At 39.4% G+C, this 26,177-nt stretch overlaps 1 protein-coding gene across 1 annotated transcript; it reads left to right on the forward strand.

Moving 5' to 3' along the window:
- Positions 1-6,004: 6,004 nt before the first annotated feature.
- On the forward strand, positions 6,005-24,875 carry spock3 (SPARC (osteonectin), cwcv and kazal like domains proteoglycan 3). The gene is made up of 11 exons (XM_033975887.2): positions 6,005-6,154; positions 6,309-6,431; positions 13,052-13,091; positions 15,885-15,993; positions 18,138-18,246; positions 18,392-18,500; positions 19,119-19,232; positions 19,299-19,520; positions 20,637-20,699; positions 20,782-20,919; positions 22,047-24,875. Exons 2-11 carry the CDS (start codon positions 6,309-6,311, stop codon positions 22,226-22,228), a joined length of 1,209 nt encoding a protein of 402 aa, XP_033831778.1. The 5' UTR covers positions 6,005-6,154; the 3' UTR covers positions 22,229-24,875.
- Positions 24,876-26,177: the final 1,302 nt, after the last annotated feature.

Here is a 26,177-nt window from a genome sequence, read left to right on the forward strand (position 1 = left end):
TTATTATTATTATTATTATTATTCCCAATATGGCATGCATGAAATCAATTTGATTTGCATGTATTTTTTATTATTATTATTATTATTATTATTATCTTATTTCATACTTTCTGTTGTTGCTCTTTTACATTAATGTGGCACAATAACTTGTACTTTTGATGTGGTAAAAAACAAAACAAGTCTTGCCATATCATCCATGCCAATTAATCAGTTAACTTTGACAGATTCATGAGTTGTTATGGGTTAACCTTAAAAATGGACGTAATGTCATGATGTGACCAGTAGGTGGAGACTACAGACTATAGTCTTACTGAAACATCAACTCTCCCATATTAACCTTTCAAACATTATTAGAATAATATCTTTGTGACTGCGTTTTATGTATACATTCTGACATGTTCAGATTGCTACATAAAACAAGTTTGCATTTCAAAAAAATCCATGGATTTCCACATATTTTCTTTGCCAAATATGTGTTTGGACTGTGCTGCTTTAATATTCTCAGCCTGTCAGACTGGCAGTACATCAACTGAGTGTGTCCCATGTGACTAACAAGTTGTCCCCAATCAGATAAAAGGCCCCTTCAGTCATCTGCAGTATACGAACCATATCTTGAGGGAAATGCAATAAGTCAATTGGGATGCCACTGCTGGATATTTATAGCTCAGACAAAAAGGACATTACAGCGTCTTAACATTTCTCGATTTGTCCTTGCATTTTGTATTTGTCATGTTTGCTTTTCCCCTTATCATTTAGCATTTTGTTTTATTTTTTGTCAGTGAGGTTTGTTTGGTGTTGTCTTATCTTGTGTTAGCAGTTTCCCCCTGTGTCATTACTCCTTTATAGTGGTGTATACTGTAGGTCTTTGGGCTGAAACACAGGACTGGACCTCAAGTTTTTTAAGCAATACTACAATATTATATTGCCTTATGCCACAGGGTTTGCTCTGATAGTCTAGTCTTTTGGGATAAGACCTGTAGCTGCAGGTGCTTGAATCATTATGAGAAAGAGTGACGTCTTTAAGGAAGTTGAAACCTTTGGACAGTGGACAAACACTACTAGAATGCTCATAGTTCAAGGATTTCTTAGTAATAAATACACCATTAGATTAACATAATAGAAATGATTCATGAATATGGGACTGAATGCCTGAGTGATGCGCCACTTATGAATGAAGTAAACATATCTCCTACATCTGCATAATCCCTCTGACGTCCAGGTATGAACCACAGCAAAAGAATACACAGTTAAAATCTACAATTTCCTCAAACTAAAAAGTATTATTAAACCTTATTTGTTCTTTTTCAAGTATTTATGCCCACTCCTTCAGTCTCCATCTCGTTCAGCTTCAGTTGAGCAGGTGCACAGCGATAACGCCACTGAGCTGTAAAGTCCCCACTACTGGAGACAAACTTCAGGACTGTCCTTCTCCTCACTGTTTTTGTCCTTCTCATCACATCTCCCTTTCATCAGCTGACAGCCACTGAGTCAACAACACTGTGTGACTTTCCCTAAAAGAGGAGCTACGGCAGAGTTTTAATGGGCTTGCCGTCACAGCCCAACTCTTTTGAATCCCGTGTGAGTTTCTGACCACATCTACATCTTTAATGTCCACGTTTGAATAATGCATGGGCTCAGTGGCCTAGAACACACGCATTTATGCATCTATATTTGCGAGGGCAGCTAATGACTTAATGCTCTCCCATGACGAACCTTACAGCTAAACCTGATTTAAGTCGTGCATAAACAGGCGACTTCTTGACTACCAAAGAAATATAGGTCACTTCACTGGAAAGTCAACACAGCATCCCAGCAGAAAATCAGATTCTAGTTTATATCAGGCAAAGTGCATAACTCAAGTGAATAACCAAGACGCATGGTTATTTTTTGAGTGGGATTTGAGTTAAAATGGAAGCTCAGTGGATGGTTGTCTGTACAAATCTATACTATCTATAATAGGACAGCATGATCGATGGTGTCAAAACTGGTATTGAGAATGTAAAATTTTCCTTAGTGTCAAAATCTGGTTTGAATTTCAGTATCATGACACCAGTGATGGACAAAGTAACGATGTAATGAAGTAAAAGTACTATCTTAGGTATCTGTTTTTAACTTAAGTGCATTTTACACTGGATACTTTTTGATACTTTTATGTCACTATATCTGAGAGCAGTATCTGTACTTTCTACTCCTCTACATTTTTGAACAGGACTGAAAAGTAAAAGTAATTTATATTATTGTTTGAGACCTGCTGAAAAGTCTGAGGATTTATTTTTTAACAAGAAAACTAAAATACACAGATAAAAACAGCATTGATTTAATTGTTGTTGTTTTTTTTTTTTTTAACAAAACCTTTTAAATCTTTATTAAATCTCCAAATCTGTGCAACATACTTTTACTTTTTACTCTTAATACTTTTACTTAAGTCGATTTTTTTCATGTTATACTTTTACATTGAGTATTTTTTTGCCCCTGTATCTGCACAAAATGAAGTACTTCTTCCACCACTGCATGGCACTATTGATGTTAGCATAAAATATGAGCAGAGGTTGAGGACGTTTGTTCTGCAGAAGGGAAGATGACAACAAGAAAGTGCATCAGAGAAAGAATGTTGAGCAAAGTTAGATATGTCAGACAAAAAGCCAAATGGAGGAAGTACACAGAGGAGATTTATGAAAGGGTTAGTTAAGGTTGCATCCTATATTGACTTGCAGTGTCCTTTATAGTGTCTGGGGCGTTTGTCATCCTTTCTAATGAGACCGTATATTTATTTATATGAGTGTAGTGCTTTGTAACTCCTTGTTGCTTTGCTCATGTATTGACAAGGAGGAAAACACACACAAATACAACAACAAACGTATGGTAAATGGTGAAACTTTTCCACCTTTAGGCCTCAAAGCACTTTACATCAAGGAAACACTACCCCAATAATAAAAAACAATATTGAAATGGTCTCACGATTATCACGGCTAAAATAATTGGAATTAACGATTTTATCAGGAGAATTATTAAAGTGGCTGACAGTTTAAAATATTATGGATATGAATAATTATCATTTTATTATGATTTAAACAGCTGTTATAGTACTGTACTTTGTTGTAAGTGACAACAAGATAGTGGCGTTCATGTCTGTATACATTATAACGTGCAATGTATTTTTTATTTATATCATGTCTTGGTCATTATCTTTGTTAGCAGTTATCATAATTATATAAAATGCCCCACAAATGATTATTGTCTTGCATGCCTTGAGGTGGTAAAGGCATGGATGAGCAGCAGCTTCCTTCAGCTAAACAGTAGTAAGACCAACACACTTCTTACTGGCACCCCTCTCAAATTTGTTCCTTTCCTATATCATGGTTCACCTTTGATGGTCAGGTCAGGTCATCACTCTCTCCTCCTCAGTCACTAACCACATAAAACACCTGTGCAAGACATCATTTCATCATCTACAAAACATCTCCAAACTCCGCCTCCTTCTAAACCTCATGAGGCAGAGAAACTTGTCCACGCCTTTATCTCCTCAAGGTTGGATTATTGCAATGGACTTTTTGTTGGGATTCCTGCCAAGGACATTCAAAAACTACAATACATTCAAAACAGCGCTGCCAGAATCTTAATGAAAGTCAGGAAATTTGAACATATCACTCCTATTCTTAAATCACTACACAGGCTCCCTGTTTCATCTCGGATCGATTATAAAATTCTTCTGCTGACCCATAAATGCATCACTGGTCAGGCACCACTGTATGTGCAAGACCTGATTATTTTGCAATGTTCAAACTGCACCTTCAGATCTTCAGGTGGCTCCTTCAGGTCCCCCCCACGAGGCTCCATACAATGGGGGACCGAGCCTTCTGTTCAGCTGTACCATGACTCTGGAAGTTCCTCCCTGTCCAGCTGAGAGCCACACAGAGTCTAGACTTTTTAAAAGCCAATCTAAAACTTTTTTGTTGTAGCACTCTGGGATTCTGTTGAATGAAGAGTGCATTATAAATAAAATGCCTCTTTATATCACAAAATTATTATTATTTACTATCCAATTCTTCCTGTCACCCCACATAATCTTGACAGAATTTGATTTTTGAACATTGCGACATATTTGCAAAGGAAAAAAAACAAACTCTATATAATAACACATCTACTCTGCCAGTGCATGTTGTGATGGACATCTACCACACCTCTCCACTCAGCCACAATGCTTTCCTCTGCTGCCACCTTCCTGTTGACTCTCTGCACACTTCCTGTTGCATAGAAAAAGCATCAACAAACACCTTTCTGTTACTCCTCTGGACTCGCTTACTGTCGCATTGGACCGTTTAACATCCCGGTCCGCCCTCGTGTATTTGTGAGATGCTGGCTGGCTTCATACTTCACAGTTCTCATTTGACTTTTAAATGTATGTGCCCCCCTCTGATCTTCCCACACGCGCGCACGCACACACACACACACACACACACACACACACACATCCACAGATGTGCACACATAGACACACACATAAGCCCTCGGGAAGATGAAGATGTGAAACGGAGGTCAAAGTGGATTTCTGCTGCTACTGTGCATAGTGATGGCTTGACCCACCTGACCAGCCGGCAGCTCTCCCTCTCTCTTCTTCTCTCAGATGTTTGAAATGTTATACAATATATTGGCTCGGATTTCTCCACCGATTCAAGCGTTCTGCCTTCTGCTTTGCATTTGTAGCAGGGGTCTATTGGAAAAAGTACTTTCTCAATATTTCAGACAGTATATAAACCAACGAAATGCATAAAAACAGTGTGAATCCATAGCATATAAAAAACAACAAATCAAAAACATAAAAGCCAACACTTCTGCAGGTAGAAATGCAGACGTTGCCTTAATTTCAAATGTTTATCAAAGATGCTAACCTATTTAATACTGCTCTGACTATGAGGACTGTTTTGTAAGTAATTTCTGCTTGAAACAAAGACATGTGCAGTACGCTTCATGTTTTGTAGCGTGTGTGTGTACATGTGGGTGAGACTGTGTATGTGACTGCGTCTGTGTGTGGGTTGTTTGGGGGGTTGTGGGGATGGGGTGGGCATGTGGGATTGTTTTTAATGACTGTATATATATTGTTTGCATGAAAAGTGCTGTTTTTCAGAGTAAAGACGACACATCTGTTGAGGGTTTCCTTTGAGCTGATCTCTTAGTCACTTTCTTGCTACATCTTTGGTACTTCTGCATTGTTAATTACCTTTTCCTTGTTTTATAGATCTTTTCTCTATGTCTTTGAGGTTGTGAAACGCTTTGTGATACAGTTCCGGTATAAATTTGCTACATAAATAAGTCTTCTTATTGATAAATGTCATGTAATAAATTCAAATATATGCTAAATTTAACTAATAATGAAAAACAAAATCCGTACGTGGAATCTTTTTGAATCTCTGGCGTGAAAATGTAAAGTGTTAGAAGAATAAGGTCATCTTTGCCATGGGTGAGGATAAGTTTCTGACTTTTAAAAGAATGGCCCTTTTTGATACATGGTGGAGTGTTCTGACTGTTATGTGAGGACGACCAAAGCCCAGCTGAAGTGTGTGTCCAGATATGACTGAACGAGAGCTTCAGAATGAGAAAACTAACACTATACAAAGACCGTGTGTTCATATTCATACTGAGTTTAGGTTATAGTTGGAAAATGCTCTGAACAAGACTATGATAAATGGGTTACATAGCAGATTGTAGCTCAGTTGTGTTCTACATATTCACCATGGCATGCAGTCCATAAGCCTACACTCATCTGCACCTCCACAAATCATCCAAACCTATACCTGCTGTCACACACTGTACAAAGCATGTCAGTGAATTTACAGTCCTCAGGTCACCCCGGTCCTGGAATGAGAGGAGAATCTCTGTTTTTGCCCTGAGCAATTATTTGACTCCATGGGACTATAGGTCTGAAGCTGGGACATAAGGCTCGACCCGTAAATTGTAGTTTTTGGCAGTAAAGTAGGACTTAAAGGGAGGCTGTGGGTCAGAGCCAGGGAACGCGCACAGTGTGAGGCGCGCTCACGTTGTGCGGAAAGAGAGAGAGGAGGGAGAGAGAGAGTGAGTGAGGAGAGAGCGCGCTGCTAATACTAGATACAGAAAACAGCAGCGAGCATCGAGTCTGGAGAGCAACTGATGCGACAAGGTAATGAAAGATGCTGTTTGTTTGACTGTGTGGATGTATGCGCGCTAGAGGCTGTGTTTCTGCTGGAATAGCCCCATCACTGAGCTCTTTCCACCGCAATAGTCGTGTCCTCCAGCCTGATCCCGTGTCCACCGCTCTGTTGTTGTGTCCGCAGATGCTGAGCGTCGCCGTGCTGTGCTTGTGCGCCGTCGCCTTTGGACACGTCTCGGCTCGTTCAGACAACGGCAATTTTTTGGATGATAAATGGCTGTTGGAGAGATGGGACAAATTCAGAGATGTGAGTAGCCTAAGCTCTTGTTTCAGCATTGTTCTGAAAGCATGTAGTGCTGTCTCAGAGCACTGTAGTCCTCCACACTGCTCTGTGATCATGCGCCTCTCGTTTTCTCCTTGTGTCAAGCGGCGCGTCACGGAGCCCGTCGCTTGTGCTGTTTGTCACACGTTCATCACCCGCTCCAGTGATACAGTAAATACACCGCCATCATGTCTGCCAGTGTTTTTCATAAATCAGAGCACGGGCTGCGTAAAGAGCATCGTGTGGCGGCGGAGGGAGAAGCGCATGGGCCTAATTACAGGCAGGTAGACCGAAGCGAGTGCGCAGCACTAGGCCCGCACTTTGAACAGAAAGCACCTGCCATCTGCACTGTCATTTCAGCTTTTAGTCAGATGTAAAGGCTGTATAAATTGCACCTAAACCTACTGAGTGTTTAGAGTCCCAGACAGCGCGTTTGGAGTGGAAATATTCCCATTTTGGGTTTGAATTGTTTAGTCTGGGGTAAATCCTAGTGACCCTGCTCTTTGTCACTGTTTATGTTGGGGATTTCTCCATGTTTGTTAACAAAACCTCAGTATAAGCCTATGTACTGCAAAACTTTTGTTATGTAAAATTCAGTAGGTCTTATAAACTCTATAGCCTGAGGATGCCTTCACTCTTGTGTTTATTTGATCCAGGTTTGAGCTCTAGTCCTCATATAGCCTTTGGTTTGGTCCTGTTCTAATCCTGGTTTAATCTTGGTCAAGTCAAGGTTTAGTTTCAGTTTTGTTTCCAGTTTAGTCCTAATTTGTGCATGTGTGAACGCACCCTAAATTAAGCCTATTCACTATTTGCTATAGGCTAGATGAAAGGCCAACCATAACACACACATCCTTATTAAAACAGGTTTTCCAGAGTTCCCCAAAGCTCCCTGTCAATGCAGCGCTCCTCTGTATTTAAACAGTTTGATTGATGATTAAGAGAAACCCCCTTTTGGTGCTTTCATGTTATTACTGGAGGTACTTCCCTCGTGACTGATGTTTTTATATAACTTTCCAGTTGGTTAAAGGGACACATGAGAGCCAATCAGTGCCCTGAACCCATGTGATACACCCTAGGTCCAACGACGGTCCTGAGAAGGATTTGGATTATGCAAATGAAGTATCAGTGCCCGTGTGCGAGGCTCTGATTGGCCGTGGGCTTGGTACCTTAAGATACTTTGCCTTATATCTCCTACAGTTAAAAGATAAAAGAGAGAGTGAGTAGAAAGAGGGAAATGAGTGAAGTCATTTCTTGGGTTCAATCTGAAGCTCAGTATATATCCTCGCAATATCTGCTGTATATAATATTACACACAGCTGAAGTTCACTAGTAGTGTCATGATACTAAAAGTCAAAGTCAGTGATTTTGATATGGGATATATTTGCTACTCAATACTATTTAACACACTCCTTTATGGACCATGTCATTTTCAACACAAAATATACTAGTCTCTTTAATATTACCTCTTGGACTTATAGATCTATCTAAAACTACACAGGAAAGGTTTACATTTGGCCAGTTTATGCCATTTTTTTTTTTTTTTTTTTTTTTTTTTTTGTCTCAATAGCTGCTTAAATGAATGTAGTTTTGATATGGGCATCATTTTGACTACCTTACCTGACATTACAACACTTGATTGCAAGTTCAGTTCAGCTTATATATGGTGTTATTTAATTTTAATTATTTCTGCTCAATCATCCATTAATATGCCAAAGTATGATGAAGATCAAATTTTTTTTTTATTTATTTATTTATTTATTTTTTGATAATCATGAAAAAAGCGTTTTGCTCTTTGGCCCGTTATCAAATAGTTCAAGTGAATTCTTTGCTGTATGAGTACAAGTGAATGCAAAAAGTGTAACAAAATTAAATATTAAACATAGTATCTTCCATGAACTATTGGTGAGCCTCAGGTGCATCTTGAGATTGAGAAATAAAAATTGTGATCCAGCTTTAAGAAAATAAGCATATTATTATCCATCCATCCATTTTCTTACACATATCTGGAGCCGGGTCACGGGGGCAACAGTCTAAACAGGGACTCCCAAACTTGCCCTCACCCTAGACACGTCCTCCAGCTCCTCCGATGGCACCCCAAGGCGTTCCCGGGCCAGCCGAGCTTGTCCTGTGTGTCCCCCCTAGGGCCTCTTCTCTGTGGCACATTCCCCTTGACTTGGAGGAGCAGCGTCCCGTGCGACTGAGCTCCTCACTGTTATTTATTTATTTATTTATTTGGCATACCGCTCACCTCTACACCATCCCTCTCCTGTGGCGGTACATGGCGTGCTAACTTCCTGATATATAGCCTCCATTACCCGAGTGGAGGGTGTTTGAGACATGTACGCACACTCTCATCTTGAGGCATGAAAGCAGTAAGTGGGTCTAGCTAAGTGCACAAGATACAGTCCTGGCTTCTCATTTACTGCAGGTTCCACTTAAGATGGTCACTCAGAACCACCCCGGGCCCTGCGTACTCTGGACTCCCACCTAACCACCTCGCCAACTCGCTATATGCTAGGCCAACTGTAAGCGAATACAAAGTGTCACACCAAAAACATGGGAATTAAAGCTTGTTTTGACTAGCCTCATTATAAAAGATTAGCATGCTCCACTCCTCTGCTTTTGTGCGTTCGGATTGGCTGCGTTTGCGCCATACTGTTTGTGTTGTGGAGGGTGAATGATGTAGAGAAGGTACAGAGCTCCAGGCCTTTTCCACTTCAAAGCACCTCAAGAGTGTGTGTGCTTGTGTGTGTGTGTGTGTGTGTATGCGACAAGCTTGAGCAAGACATCACTAGCAGCACTACGACTGAAGCATGTACAGAGAGGAGAAGGGAGTGAGGACGCCAAGGAAGGAAGGAAGGAAGGGAGGAAAAAGTGTTGGAACAAAGTGAAGAAACAAGGTGCAAGTGAGAGAGAGAGAGAAGTTGGCAGGGCAGCTCATGGTTGAAGGGCAAGTCCTGATTATAATTTGAAGAGTGATGTTTGAAAATAAATGTTCATGTTCATGTTGTTCAGATGTACAACAGTGAAAGAAGTTAATTTACTGAAATGGATACGTTAAAAATGCTACAATAATTACTATAAGATGTCTACTACTAAAATGACTATACTAAAATGAATATGAACAAGTATCAGTGCTGGAAAAAGTCAGGACAATTTTGAAATGAGCTTCATCTAGATTAGAACTAGTAAAAGATGACACAATTATAGCAACGAAACATATGTGCCATCAGAAAATATGGTGATAATTATTGACTATGGTGCTATACCATATCACCCTATACCCTATTGTGGTGGATGCTGTTGTAGCCGATAGACTCACAATTGCTGAATTTCCTTTACTATAACTCCCCAACCTCATGTAAATTCAAACGGCATGTCAGCGCAGAGGCATGAGGCTCTTTAAATGTTTTACTGTCATTATGGTAATCTGCTTACGTTGTCCCTCGAAGATGACCAATCAGAGCGCAGGTGCCGCCAGGATTTTCCCAGTCAGTTATTCGATGCGTCAAAGGAAAAATACAGATGTATAGGTAAAACAGAGGAAGTTGTGTGAAAAAATGCAGTATATTCTGATAATTCCTTTAACATAATTTTTATGACTAAAAAGAATAAATCTAGGTGAGTCTAGCTGGTCTATAATGTGCTCAGTCCTTAAAGGGTTAATGTCTTGATTTACAGACAAAATAGCCAAATAAAAACACCAGGATCATGTAGAGCGGGTTAATACGAACAATTGAAGAGAGCAGTTACAGAGAGTAACTGCTCTCTGTAACTGACAGTGTTTCAATAAAAAGTGAATTGGAGCCAGAGTTGATGCAGCCAAAAGCGCATCCATGCTCACTTCCTATGTCCATTTATACATACAGTCTGTGTGCCATACGGTATACTTGGCAGCTATGGAAAAACTGGCACGGTTGCCTCCTTGTAGCTTTTATATTATCTATCTATCTATCTACTCTTCTTTTGTGTTGAAAAGAGCACTGAGTTTTCTTTTTAATACTAATAATAAAAGTCAATATTTAGATGGAGGGCGTTTGTATAAAAGCAGGCTTCATGAGTATTGTAGCACATCCACTTTTGATGTTGTGTTGTGATGACAGATACCCGTGCCGTGCTCACTACGGCGCCCACAGGTTTATTTGTTTACACTGCTGTTGTGTGCATTTGTGTGTGTGTGTGATGCCATTAAGGAATCAGACCTCAAGGACTTTTGCCGTGTTGACTTGTCCAAAGCGTGGCCCGGGCTCCCATAATGAAATATTCTCATTACTGGGTGTGCTATGTGCTCGGAATAGGAAAAAGCAGGGCACTTCCTCGGGTTCCTGTTTCTATCAGATGTAGACCTGAATGTTTTTAATCTGGTCAGAAATGAGAAAGGAGGCTGAGCGGAGTTTAATCTTTAATGTGGAGGAGTGAACACAACAAATATTAATGTTAGTGGGTTTGTTATTGTTAAGGCAAGCTGTGAGGTAAAGTCCAACCAAAGAGTGATCAGATGAAACAAAATGAGTGTGTGGGCTGAAACTTGATGCCAATTCAGATTATAAACTTAAATTAACATGAATACGAATAAAAAGTTGGACTGTTAATATGGTAATGGTAAATTGTCACATTTTTATACAGTGCTTTTCCACGTTTAAGGCACTCAAAGCTCTTTACATCAAGGAACCACTCACCCATTCACACACACATTCACATACACAAGAGTACACAGACACTGCGGGCAAGGTGGGTGTGTCTTGCCCAAGGACACAAAGACAGTAATCATCTCTAGAAGCTGGACTTGCACCTCCAACCTGTGGGTCAGTGTATTTGACCGCTCGACCAGTGATGTTTATGTCGAGAGCGGGATTCGAACCGTCAACCTTCGACTCAGTGGACAAACACTCATTCATTACATTAGTGAGCCTTTAGTAATACATTATAAATACTGCAACTACTGTGTAACAATAAGAACTCTTTGTAATTCAACTTATTTGAGGTTTTTCACAGGGACAGAGATAATTATAGCTACTTCTACATTGTTCCAGATTATAACTTAAATAAGTAAATGTGACATACCTGTTGTATCTTGTTGCGATGGACTTTGGTACATTTACTTCCTGTTCGCTCCCTTTTCACACTGTTCTTTTATATCATAGTCAAAGCCATGTGCTAATTCATCTCTTATTATTTACTAGACGTGAGAATTAAGAGTGTTATGTGGATTTACTTGAGACGGTGAGATCAGAGAGCATTTAAAGGACCCTCGCAGAGCTGCAGCCGTCTTGAGCGGCTTTCACATTTGCATGGGAGGCTAGCACCCCTGGGTGTGTCAGCTCATCTGCCGTCTAAAAGCAGAAGCACTCACCTCAGTGTACCTGTTTCAAGTACAAACAGCGCCAACTCAAGCAGAGAGGCGAGGGCTTAGTGGATGTAAATGAGTCACATTTTACAGATAAGATGACATTGAAGTAGCACTCCATAGCCTGAAATGAAAAGTCCCAAACACTACAGCTTAGAACTTTTGCCCGGGTATGAATAAAGACAAATCCGCAGTAATAGGCTCTGTGCACTGTAGCGCGCGGCTACCTCACTGTTAGCATCACTACTTCCTGTCCAATTGTATCTTTGTCAGGTTTTTGCAGAGTCACGCTAGAAATTTATAAATATTTAGGCATAAGGCAGTGAACAGGGGGCTGTGTGTGGGTTAGGGGTCAGGGGTCAGAGGTTTAGGGGTTTGGATCAGACAGTGGACATGGGGCAGTGTGTGGGTATCACTGACATGTTAAACACCACCAAATAAAATCAATACTTCTATGCTCACGAAGAGAAATGTTTGTGTCTCAACGCTAACGCTAATGCTAATTTTGAGGAATAATAACTATTAAAACAGCACCACAAACTGAAATATGCTACATATAAAAATAATTGGGTAGTCTTTATTTTTTTAATTGTGACTGTTAGCTTTGAGATGCTAGCTAGCATACTGCCGTTCACAGAGGCTAGTGGTGTATTATGTTTAAAGTGCATATGACATGTTTTGTTTTTTTCTAATTATTACTTGGTTTGGTGGGATAGTACATGCAGTAAATATTTATCATATTTTTATATCAGCGAAGTGGCAGTTTGTGGAAAAAGAATATCTCTACCTATGTCATCAACACTGTAAAGTCATCCAAAATACAGGGACAATTTACAAACAAGAAAGCCATGACAGATTAAACCTTCACTTAACAAAAACGTGTTATTTATGTTTAGTAGTCTAATCATTACTATTGTGTAATTTGGACAGGTTTTGGCCTTTGTTAACATTATGGTTGCTAGGTAAGTTACAAAAATGCATCTACATGTGTCACATGTGCTGCCCGTGTCCAACCCGGAAGTAAAATGATACATAATATTTCTGATACGTCAAAATATTGGAGACGTTTTGTAATGACTGTGTTTATGTTCTACCATGAGAAACACTAAAGGGGCTTTTTCTCTTGTCTTGTTTGTTTCTTGTTTTCATAATGCTTTCTACTAAAGGAAGTGGAGGTTTGTATTACACATGTTGTACATTTGGATCAACCACAACATTGAAATGATAAAATATGCTAAAATGTGTTTGTCTCTTTTAGGAGCCAAGAGCATGGAATCCATCCAAACCATTTGATCAAGGTGAGCACGAGAACCTCCTGCTGTGACTGTAATCAGTTCCAGGTCTGGGTTCAAGAGTACGGAGAATGTGCTCAGTGTCTTTAAATAAAACTGGCACAAAATGTGACAAGCTTACAAACATATAAAGTACCAATTTCAAATATCATACCATTTGATTAAGTTTGAGCTGTGTCAGTGGTGTGTCTGCTCTATGACCTTTAACCACATTCACTTATCTGTTAATAACTAGTATATCCCACAAAAATATGCCCATAAGAGAAGGTTTGGGTGTATAGAAACAAACAGTAACAACAATAACCTGCCAGGACCTATCTTTTGATATACAATATAAATTCAAGAAGTTAAAATTATTTTCTTTTTTAATATAGAACATTCTTAGACATAGGCTACATTTTGTTTCTTTGTTGAAAATAGAGAGTGAAGATTGAAACTGCTGTCTTAATGCTCTAGCAGTAGCTGCACACTAATCAGTGGATAATTGTCGACACCTGGTGCATGAACAATAAAAATGATGTTTTTGTAACAGCGCTGCACGGACCGAGCTGTTGGGAAAAGAACTGGCTCTGTGCACGACGGCACCCGGTTAGTTCCAACCAGAGGGACAGTCGGCTACACCATTTCCAGCGTAATGTAATGTCTGTGAGGGTTTTGCCAAGTCTCTAAAATCAATAACACTGACAGATCAGAAGTGGACAGGGAACTGCAGGTGGATGTCACTGACAACATGGGAAATATTTTAGAAATGTCAGAAAAACTTCACACTGTGTTTACAAAGGTGCGTCTGTGTGTGTCTGGGCTAATGCTAATTTCTGAGTCTGATAAATATTTAAATAACAGCACTGGCTGAAATAATCTACACAGAAAAGTAATTGGTTCATCCTTACAAAAAATGAAAAGTTGTTGTTATGTTATATTTAATGTTTTAACTTTCTAAAAGCAGAAGTGTTTAACATGTTGTCAGTGACATCCACCCGCAGCTCCCTGTCCTCTTCTGATCTGTCAGGATTTATTGATTTTAGTGCGACTCGGCAAAAACCTCATACACATTACATTACGCTGGAAATGGTCAGACTGACTGTCCCTCTGATTGGAACTGGCTGACTACCGTTGTGCACAGAGCCAATTATCCATCCTCTTACTCGGCCCCTTCAGCTGTAGCAGTTCCTCTATTAGATAATGGCCGTAATAGAAGGTCTGGTTATACAGCGGTTTACAGCATTCAAATTGTGGTCCAAAGCAGCTTTTTCACTTCTAATAAAGAACAATACTAGGCCCTATCTTTAGATATACAACTCCAACTTTGTACACAGCCTACATTGTTGTTTCTTTGTTGAAAATAGAGAGTTTCTGTGTCGACTCTGCACACCTGATTGGACGACAGATGCGTTGGAGGAGAGCCACTTAGCTGAAAATGAGACAGTGAGATAGAGTTTTAATAGTAGTTTAACATCATTTCTTCAGTGTTAATGCATTGGCACTTGTTAATAATAAGGGGATAATTGTCAATACCTGGTGCATGAACATTAAAAATCTTAATGTTTTGCAACAACACTGGATAAACTGAATTACTGAAAAAATAAAAAGTCACCCCTCTTATTCAGCCCCTCCAGCTGCAGCAGTTCCTCTCCATGCTAATTGGTAGCAGGTGATAATCGTATAAAACATAGAGGCAAACCAGGACAGCAACACCTTCACTGTTTGACTTATCACCATTAGATCCTCCACCACATCAGCGCACGTCCACACACACGCCTGTATCATGAAACAATAGCTTTAGCCGCGTGGGATCAAGCCGAGATTATCTGACAAAGCTGCTCAGGGATTACAGTAAGGTTCTTTAGAGGCAGAGGTCACTTGCTAGTGACTACTGTTCTGAGATCCGTGCTGGGCCTAGCATGTTGTGCACGGGAAACATGTAAATGACTGACTCAGGATCAGATGGAGATTACGTGCGGAGAAGGAGGAGAGCTAAACACTCAGACCTTACATCAGCTGTCCATGAGGCTTTCTCTCTGCAGTCGGAGGCTAGAAGCTGATACCAGATCAGTTTGTAAGGAGCTGCAGGATAGATTCAATTAAAGTTCATGAGGATGTCACTCCAGAAGTATCCGCGCTAACTGTGTCCATCTGTTTTTAGATCTGTGGATGCTAGGTGTTAGCGTTGAGTTCATTTGTAGCAGGCTGTAAAGGAGAACTGCTTGAAGATTGAAAACATGCGTGCTAAATTGAGAGATTAGATCTTTGTTGGCAGTGGCCTCCATATTGTTTACAGAGACAAAAAATCTTTGGACATGCAAACAGACTCCTAAAGAAAAAAAAAGATTAAGATAAGGTTTAACAGTTTATAAATGAATAACCAGTATTCATAAAGAAAGATAAGAATCACATACCTATATAATTATCTTTCACTGCTGTAACAATTAGATGGCTACATGTAGACAGGGGCGTGTCTACACTTTTTTTTTTTCCTAGAGTGGCCCAATGGTGGCACCAAGTTTTTAATTCAATAATATTAGGAATTGAACACTTACAGTTTATATTTTTGTGAATGAATAATTTTTGATCTATAAACATTTAGGTCTATTTTGTCTTTTTGTTATAATGTACTGCAATAATATAAGTACCATTGAAGACTAGTAGTTATTTTACCCCCAGTACACATATATTGCTTATTTAGATTTTTTTTCTTCTTTGTAATTCCTCTGTCATTTGCCCTACCATATAAATATATACATACAGAGATAGAAATGATCACACAGGATTCATTTGGTTTGGTTTTATTTGTGTTCCCAGCCCTTGATCCAGCCAAAGATCCCTGTCTGAAGATCAAGTGCAGTCGCCACAAAGTGTGTGTGGCTGAGGATTACAAAACTGCCACTTGTGTGAGCCAGAGGAGAATTAGGTAAGACCAGTTCACATGGGCTCACATGCTGTAACATACGTACTGCACTTAAAGACTCTATTAAAATCAAAGGAACCGAATCTAAAGACAAGCTGTTCTTAGGCTCAGTTCAGTGTTTCAACCAGAAATGAAAGGCACATGGCAGCAGATTATTTGGAAATCTAATTTATTTTAGTCACTTCCTTATTTATCCTGTCTCACTTCTTAATTTCACTGTCATGATCTGACCATATCAAATCACATGAGCTGCTCTTTGTTGTCTGTAATAAGCGGAAAGTACCAAAGACACATAATTCTTCATTTCTCTTCATTGCCAAAATATAAAGTGGAAATGTTTCAAAAATCCCATTACTGCGACTGTGACTTTGACAATCAGAAATGGAGTTCATGAGGGCCCGACATCGCCCAGGACTGAGTGGGAAATATCATGAAAATATCCAAATTTTACGTGCACTATGTAACTTTTCTGAAGTGTCTGCCACCTGCTTGTCTTTATGGAGATGTTATATTACTTTGCTACAGTCTCGTATCTCCACAGATCTGACCTGTAACTCAGCCTGGTAATGTCACTTGCTTGCCTTTATGACGATACAGTGGTCCCTTGTTTAAGCTAGAAAAATAACCCGCTATAGGTGAAATCTGCACAGTAGTTAGCTTTATTTTTTGTTTTAAGATTGTAAAACCCCTCATCACACACTTTATACACTTTTCTCAGACAGGTATTAACATTTTCTCGCATTTATCTCTCTCGTTTAATTGATGAATAGTGACTCAGGTGTATTTCACAGTTCCTCTGATCATGTGTCTTCGTCCTGGCGTCACTCCGCTGTAGTGTCGATCCAACATTTATGTAAATTTGTCTGAACACATCCTGTACTGTACAGGAGACACAGCACGGAGGAGACTGATGGACAATGGTCTACAGTCCCTCAGCCAATCAGGACGCAGAACACAATGGATGCTCATGAACTGTAAAAAAAAAAGCAAGTAAAATTTCACTAAAAAATCTGCGAGACCACAATATAGTGAGAGACCACTGTAGATAAGTTTAATAACATACTGTGTAACGAGTAGTAATGGGTAATGCAACTATACTTCTTTGATTACGACCACTGCGCTCACGGCCACGTCCTACGGAGGTCGACTTGCATTTTCCATAGATCACCCAAATTGGCAGTAAGAGTGTGGAGCAGCCATAGAGAATTTTCATTGTCGATCCAATATTTATAATTTAAAAAATATATATATTTTAGTTTAGCTAGAAATGAAAAGATAACAACAATAGCCACATCCCTTTATATGGGAATAGTTTAAATTCCATCAGAATACCCAACTGTCCAAAATGTCCAACTGGTCCATCCGTCGCATTGCTCTCCTGTGACTGTTGTGTGACATTACCGTTCCGTCCAATTAGCTCCCAGCTCTGGCAGCACGGTTTAACGGACAGCGAGTCCTGCCAAGTCATATGAATGGGGCTTTCTATGTTTGTGTGTTTTTCAGTCTCAAACACTGTCAACCGGACCAGGACAGTAACACCGCAATGACCTCATTCCCATTCTTAGCAACGAGACAATTACTAATGCACAGGCAGGGCGAGCAAATCATCAAATAATCACACTGAAATCCTACAATCCTTCATTTTTCAAATTGCAGTTGGAATAAGATGACATTCGACTGACATAAAGCGCTTGGCCAGCACTAGTCTCGAGCACGACGGGCTTAATGGACGGAGGTTGCGGTTAATGTCAAATGATTCATAACTTCCTCAGTTTTTGTGGAGGTGGAGAAGAAGTGAAAGCGCCAGTATGTGAAAGTATCAACCAAGTGGAAGTGAAAATTGATAAAAGTTTTCATACAATGGGGTTTTAAGAGTTCCATTCAGATGTCATGGGCCACGGTAATGAAAGCTCGTGAAAGAAACAGACAAAAGGGTGATGGAGCACGAGGATAATTTTCTGGAGAGGTGGTAAAATGAGAACAGGTTGTGCAGAAGTTTAACACTAATGTGACAATATTAGAAGGGCATTTTTTACCTCAATTTTAAGCAGGCCCTTTGCAAGAAAAGTTACATAGTGCACCTTTGACTTTCAACTATTGCTTCTCAAAGGTTACGCTAGTTAATGTATTTCAATTCTGCTGTGTAGTTTCAAGGATCCCAGCTTGTACCAGAACCCGGTGTCAAAGTGCAAGCCCTGTCCAGTGGTGCACCCGTCTCCCGTCTGTGGAACTGATGGACACTCGTACTCCACCGTGGTACGTCGAAACAAACAACTCAGCAAAACCACGACCTCATTTTGACAAAAACATAAGTGACATGCTTTCATTTCCTCTAGAAGGGTCTTTCACATCCTAACTCCACTTCTCCTATGTCTGTTCTTTGGTATTGTGTGTCGCTTAGTGTAAACTGGAGTATCAAGCCTGCATCACAGGAAAGAAGATTGGCGTCAAGTGTCCCGGCATGTGCCCTTGCCCATCTCAGCCCAAACCAACGCCATCGGAGAAAAGAGGTATTCAGCGCAAAATACAAGGTTATTTTTATAAAGAATGCAGATGTTTGACCTGGTTCATGATTAAAGCAGAACTAAGTAACATTTTTACCTCATTAAAAGTCCCTGCGAGGATTAAATATGTTTTTGAAGCGGCTGTTGTCTCTGTCTGCTGTCTCTGGGCAGAAAACCAGCCTTGCAATATGGCCGACACGACCCGAAGAGAGTTCTCCTGGGAAACTCTGGCTCTTTTTTATATTTGACAACATTATTATTTTAATGTGATTATACTGCCTTATTAAAAAGAAAAAAAGAACAAAAAAACAAAACAAAAAAACACTTTTGAGTTTGTTCCCTAACAGTGTATTCTCATAAGGGAGCTGCAGTGGGAGCTCTATTGATGAAAGTTCATATTTTTTCACCATAGCTTCCAAATGTGATCGCCTTTCAATTACAGTACATAGGCATTGAAGTAACTTGAAGTCAAAATAGTTCAACATTTATTGATCTTTTTGTTTTGTTTAGAGATGTCTTTCAAAAACAGTACATTTCCTAACGAGCTCCATTAGTCATATTCCAGTCAAACTTGTTGGTGGGCAAAAAAATATGTGACTAATAGTTTTAAATCCTGTTCTAAAGTGTGCAGTGAATCTGACCTGAAGGAGGTGGTGAGTCGTCTGAGGGACTGGTTCAGAGTACTACATGAGAATGGTAACCATAAGAGGGTCAAGATCCAAAAGCCAGAGAAGAACAGTAAGTTTGAAATTAACGGCCATTTTTACCAGAGCTTCTGTGTTAAATAGAGTCTTTTTATTGCAGAGTTTGAAGTGGGCGCATCACCCATCTGTAAGGACCCACTTGGATGGATGTTCTCCCGCCTCGACACAAACTTTGACATGCAGCTGGACCAATCAGAGATCAAGAGTCTGTACATGGACAGGAACGAGCCCTGCTCCGATGCCTTCTTCAAATCCTGTGACACACACATGGACAAGGTCATAACCAGCTCAGAGTGGTGCACGTGCTTCCAAAGATACACAGGTATGTACTGTTTGGGACAGTACAGCCAAGTGCACCGTGCCAGAGTCGTTAGCCCTCTTCTGTGTTTCAATATAATTGTGTTAGATGAATTAGCTCTGCACACAACAGCTCCCAGCAGCCTCACTGTTAGCATCACTACTTCCTGTCTAATTTTATCTCAATGGGTGTTTGCCAAGTCACGCTAAAATGAATACATATTTAAAGATGAGGCAGTTGACAGGGAGCTGTGTGTGGATGTCACTGACGACATGTTCAACACCACACAAATAAAATGAATATTTCACCAGAGGGTGTTAAGAAAGAGACATGTTTGTGTCTCAATGCTAATAATAATTTTGAGACATAGTAAATACATAAAACATCACCACAAACTGAAGAATTCTACATTTCAAAAAAGTCGTCTAGTCTTTACTTTAATTAATCTGAATTTGAATAGGTTGTTTATACACTTTTAATAAAAGTTATCTTAAGCTTTGGGACACAGCGGGCTAGCTGTAAGGGTGAATGTCCAGCAGTTGTCCTGTTTATACTGCTCATTAGTGTGTGAGGTATACTGAAGTTATTTATTACTCCTGGGATTAGGCCAAAAATATGAACATTAATGAATATAAACAAGTTATCACTTACTATTATTATTTTATGACAACAGCTACCCATTCAGCTCGTAAAGTTAGGTGTCAGTAGCAAGTAATTTCCTCAAATCTAATCCCCACAGATTTCACTTTGGTTAACAATGATTAAAAAAAAGCCCACTTTTCCCTGGAGATGCAAATTGCCTTGAGTTAGTCCTAGTTTTAAGCAGGGCATAAATTTAAATGATCCCTTTTCTTGAATCCAATGATGTGTATGACATTTTATTCACTTAAGGCATATGCATTTGTCTGTTTATTCTTTTTTTTCGTTTGGGGTACATTTCTCTATATAAATACCACTGTTGTTGACCATTGTACCGATATACTTTTGTGGTTATGAAGTTGTGTCTTTGGAGATGACTCACCAAACAAAGATACTGACAAAAGCAGAAAGTCCACACAAAAGCTGCACAAACACAAGCCTTGGAAAAAGCAGCCGACTTGAGCACTTTCTCAGTGCACTCTTTGTCTCGTCTCTTTGCAGACTCCCCTTGTAAAGCAGAGCTGTCCAGCATCAACAAAAAGCAGTCGGGGAAGAAGCTGCTCGGTGAGTCACTCATATTACAATGTCATGCACAGACTGTTTGAAGCATCACGTCAACTGTCTGTATGTTTCATTCTGCTTACAGGCCAGTATCTGCCGTCCTGCGATGAGGAGGGTTACTACAGGTCCCACCAGTGCCACAGCAGCAGTGGGCAGTGCTGGTGTGTGGATCGCTATGGTAACGAAGTGGCTGGATCACGTACCCATGGTCCTGCAGACTGCGGTAGGCTTTGTCTGTACATTTCCACACATTTCCACAAAGTTAGAAATAACCTCAAATCTAAGGTGTAATTATGATCTACAATAGTCTTTTTCCATTAGATGAACAGTGATATGGTCTTTAGGAATATTTGGAGGCTACATATTTGAAGACCAATTGAAATATTTGGATGCAATAAATATATTTTAAAATTCCTGAGTCTTGCTGAATCTTGCTGACTAACATATTAATGCGCTGTGTTACATATTCTATTATTTTTATGTGAAGGTTCTGTCTTCAGTTTGAAGCTTTGAAATAACAATTCTTTCTGTCAGAGAGGTGAGTTAGGTTTACCTGCTTTACATGTTTCCACTACGTCCTGAAGCTTTCCTCAGAAGTGAAGCTGAAACATGTAAACAAACTCTCTAAATGAAAGAACTGTTATTTTTCTAACCTTTATTCTTAATTTATTTTAGAGATTATTTTAAATAATTTATTTTAGATAGATATAAGGCAGTGTTCAACAGCAATCTGACCTGAACTGAAGAAATGGCTTAATTGAGCAGCGAATATCGTCACTCCTGCAAAGTTTTGTCCAGTTGACAGATTTAACTTTGGCTTTTACTATTTATTTTAAAGAATACAGTGCTTACTTAGTACTTAGTAAGGTTGGGTATGTAGAATTATTTTTATAAACATGATTTGGCTTCAGATACGAGGTAAACATGTACAAATCAAATATTTACAGATACAGGTTGTAATGTTGACGTATTCTTAATTACAAAAACATTGTACACGACCAAATAGTTGATGTTGTTTTGGTTCTCAGGCTGATTATCCAAATCAGAAAGCAGAAAGAGCCTCTCATTTGCTTTGCCAGTTTCAGCGCTGAAATCTAGTTGGTTTAAATCTAAAGGACTCTCTGTGATCTGAATCCTAAACCTCAGCACCTGTATGCAAACCTGACTCAGTGCTAGTGCAACTTCTGCAGCTCAGTGTATTATGGTGCTTTCACAAAAAAAAAAAAGGCCTGTCAATATTAGCAGAGTTCTCACATATATTATTTTTTAAGCTAACTGTACATTTTCACCATCCCTCTGTGCTCTATAAATATGTATTCAGTCTATGTTATTATTATTATTATTTTACAGGGGTGATTTTGGAGTCATCCGGGGACTTGGGCAGTGGAGACCTCTTAGTGGATGAAGGTGACGACGATGAGGCAGACGATGAAGAAGACGACTACCTGCCCCCGCTCGACCCGGTCATCGATGACGAGTACAACGATGAAGACGAGGACGACGACGATGTTGACGATGAATACCTGTCGTAATCGATCGAGCCCCAAAACAAACAAAACAACTTAACTGGTCAAACTGCACGCACCATGGTGACCCGCCAGGAAGAAACCTAATCGTACTAACAGCCAATAGACTTCGCTCTATATTGTTTGTTGAAAAAAAAAAAGAAAAAAAAAAAGAAATATTGCTGGCGATTAATAATTTCTGATCTTATCTCGATATGACTAGGCACTTTTGTTGTTTATTTGTGTGAATATGACGGACTCTCAAAGACCAGCCAATCCGGAACCTTGGATTCGGTCACATGGGTAAAGATCTCCCCTGATTGGACAGTCCTTGTCTTCTTTGTGTCCTTGTGCCGAGGTATGTTGACGCCCCAAGGCACGCTGTTTTAAAAGACCCCCGCCCCCCCCCCCCCCCCGCCCCCTCTTTTCGCCAGTATTCCTGTGTATTATAAGTGGGACGTCCCAGATGTAGATAAGGAATTATTGCACTCTTGAGGTTTTCTTTTGATCTATAATTTGTAACTGTGTCTGTAACTCTATGGAACAAGCAGATAAAGTAAGGAACGCTTTATTAGGGGAACTAAGGCAGTGTAGCAATCAGAACAGACATGCAAGCTGCTTTTAGTGAAAAACAAATCAAACAGAATAATCTCTAAAGGCTCTGGCAGCAAAGAAAGACAAATTACTGTTTAGGAGAAGAAGAAAAAAAACACGACGGTGCTTGGAGCAAAATCGATCTATTTTTCTAATCCACTGAATATGAAAGATGAAACAGATTTGTCAAAGCATGTCTAATACGGTGTAATATTCCTTTCTGTAGAGGCTAAAAAAACCTTTGTGGAACTCAAAATATTGTAGCTCGAGACGAAAAACTGAATCTCGCCTCAAAACACGTGAGATCACAAATGTTTGTTGACCGCTGCGTCGGCGATCTGTATCTCATTGTTCTTATGGTGTCGATGTTTTTCAGTTTTATATTTTAAGAGTCTTAATGTGTATCTAAACATGCAGTGTAAGAGATGCAAAAAAAATGATTACGTTGCACAGTCATAGACCCACGTATGCGCTACCATGACGACCAGAGGGTATTGTTTGTTGGGGGACGAGGGGTAAAGAGGTGTGCCTTTATAATGCCGGGGATGGTAATGAAAACGCTTGTAAACAGACTCATAATTACAGCTGATTATATTGGCTTTTTAGTGGATACCGGATCTATATTGGTTTAAATACAGTTTTGTTGTCCCACGAACACCAGATAGCCATAACATTATAAGACTACTGAACTTCAACGGGACATATAGATGGGATACATAATATTACTCAAGTAGAAGTAGTGATCCAGGAAATGACTCATGTAAGAAGAAGAATTATTTGCGTGAACTAGTAAGACAAATTGGACGTAACATTTGACTAAACATTTAATTGGAAGTACAAAACATGAACTAAACCACAAAATCTGGTATTTTCAAAGGATATATCACAAACATGAGTAAACTATATAAACTACTCTGAAAACTACTGTATAATTTTATTTAAAAAGTGTAAATGTAACTGAGTAATACCCACCTCTGGAGATATTAGGTACCAATTTAAATGAAAAAACATAACTTATTTTTGGTCCAATCCCATCAAAAGTGGTCTAGGTAATGAAAACGAGTTATACATGGACCTAGGCCTGTCACAATTATCACTATACCGACTATCATTTAACATTTGGAAGCTGGAACAATAGATTTTGCAGCTCAGAATTGATCATGTGTACAGTTTCTTCACAAAAATAGGAAGATTTGGGGTATTCCTGTTGTAAAACGGTGAAATAAGTAACTAAATATTGCTCCATTCTGTTATTTGCTTGCTGCAGCTCATGACTTTTAATGAGACTGTCTATTTAAAAATGGTTTACTGAGATAATTATCTTGCATTATTGTTATCGAGTCTTTTCAATATTATTTATCGCAGTGTTTTTCTGGAGCAATACATCGTGGTTCAAAATGTGTTATCGTGACAGGCCTACATGGACCGACACACGAGAGTAGGTGGTGATAATGTTATGACTACGAGGTGTCCAGTTCATAATACAGATCACAATACAGCGATGCTCGATGTGGGGCAAAAGCACAGGCGTATACAGCAGTTAAGGCATAGAACAGTGTAATGGATTTTATATCACACAATGGCTAAGATACGTGAGCTTTGGTTTAGACAGCTTCATAGAAAAGAGCTGCTTATGTTATAATGGCATTTGCTTTCATTTGATTTGTACATGCTGTAATGAATTTTAGTGTAAATGTAAACCGGGCTGATCGCCAGATTTAACACGCAAATCTGGAAACGGCCTCTCAAGTACTAATACATCCATTTAACATTTGAGAGATTCCATGTTGAGAAGTGCCATCTAAATGTCCTGCGTAGATCTAGAGTGTCTTTCTTTTAACTTGGAATTTCGTCTCACTTGAAGCTCTGCCTCCAGGTTCGGTTCAAGTCTAGTATTTTTTGGTTTTGCTTTACTTTCCTGTGCGTAATGACAAATGGTTTGAAAATGACCTCAGACACTGTAGCCACTCCAATCACACACTCTGTCATCACTCTTTGGATAGCGTTAGGTTACGCTACAGATTACATTTTTTACAGTGTATGTATGATTTGCTGAAATAAAAGCTATATTGACCAATGACAGTGGGTTTTGTTTGTGTTTGTGGCATTGATCCAGTTCTCCACATCTGAGCCAGGATTTAAATCAGGAGAAGTTACGTATGAAAGTCCAGAAGAGCAACACAGCTTTAGAGCATATGTTAGAGGGGAAAAGTGTGATGTTTTGTTTTGACAAGTTTTGCGCTTAGAGTGCAACTGTAAACAACTCAAGAAGGAATAACATTTGGAAGAAGGCTGAAATATGAACTGATTAACATGAATATTTCAGAACATGTTTGTAGAGGGCAGCAGTGGCTCAGTTGGTAGAGTGTTTTTCCCCTGATCCAAAGGTTGGTGATTTGAATGCCGCTCTTGACATAAACATCACTGGTTGAGCGGTCAGATCCACTGACCCACAGGTTGGCGGTGCGATTCCAGCTCCCACAGATGATGTAAAGCATTTTGAGCGTCTTGAAGGTGGAAAAGTGCTCTATAAAAATGTGACCAACAACATTTTTCTCTAAAAAGACAGGATATTTTGATTATTTGCAGAGGACATTTCATTATCTAAATACCTGCAGCCTTTGGGATTTGATAACTGCGTCTCATATTGTGACTAATTCGAGTGCGGTATCTCCTGCTACAGCCCTGGTAAACATGGGACCTTGTTGCTAAGTGTTCTGTGGTATACAGTACTACTGTAACACTGCTGCTGCACCCAAGCCTTCAGCTGAATGTATTGAAATAAGAGGACACACATTAGTCAGACTATTCAGTTTGTTTTCCCAAGGCAGTAGCATGAAGAGCCTCACACACAGGTCAATTCACTGTTAGAAAATAAGAAATGAAAGAGTATCCTTGTTACTTTGCAGCAGTTGAAGTGGTTCAGTGTCTGTAATTCGCTACACATTTAAATATATTGCTACTAATACTTGAGCATAGTGCTGTATGAGTATAGAGAGTCGTGGGACGTAACCAAGTAAAAGTAATAAAGTACTGTCCACATTTTAGGTATCTGTACTTTTAAAAGAGAACACATTTTAATTTTACTTCACTACATTTGAGAGCAGTTATCTGTACTTTCTACTCCAATCCATTTTTGACCAGGACTGAAAAGTAAAACGATCAATTTAATTATTTCTATTGGACAAAATTCTGCTCCAATCCTTATCAATATCACTGGATTTGAAGCTTTAAAAGATCTCAAAATCTGTGTGAATTACTTTTACTCTTTACTCTTTAAAAACATTTCTAAACAGATACTGGGTACAGAGCAGATAATGAAATATTTGTAACTTGTTCTGAAATTGTATTAGCCTGAATTTCACCTGATCTAGCGCTGATG

The sequence above is a fragment of the Periophthalmus magnuspinnatus genome, chromosome 1 (genome assembly GCF_009829125.3).
Source record: "Periophthalmus magnuspinnatus isolate fPerMag1 chromosome 1, fPerMag1.2.pri, whole genome shotgun sequence".
NCBI lineage: Eukaryota > Metazoa > Chordata > Actinopteri > Gobiiformes > Gobiidae > Periophthalmus > Periophthalmus magnuspinnatus.

What these genes read in the sequence shown, in the direction of transcription:
- spock3 (XM_033975887.2), top strand. Translation starts at nt 6,309, where the DNA reads ATGCTGAGCGTCGCCGTGCTGTGCTTGTGCGCCGTCGCCTTTGGACAC. An exon ending in GATGGGACAAATTCAGAGAT is followed by an intron (nt 6,432 to 13,051) that starts GTGAGTAGCCTA and finishes TGTCTCTTTTAG; the next exon opens with GAGCCAAGAGCATGGAATCC. An exon ending in GTGCTTCCAAAGATACACAG is followed by an intron (nt 19,521 to 20,636) that starts GTATGTACTGTT and finishes GTCTCTTTGCAG; the next exon opens with ACTCCCCTTGTAAAGCAGAG.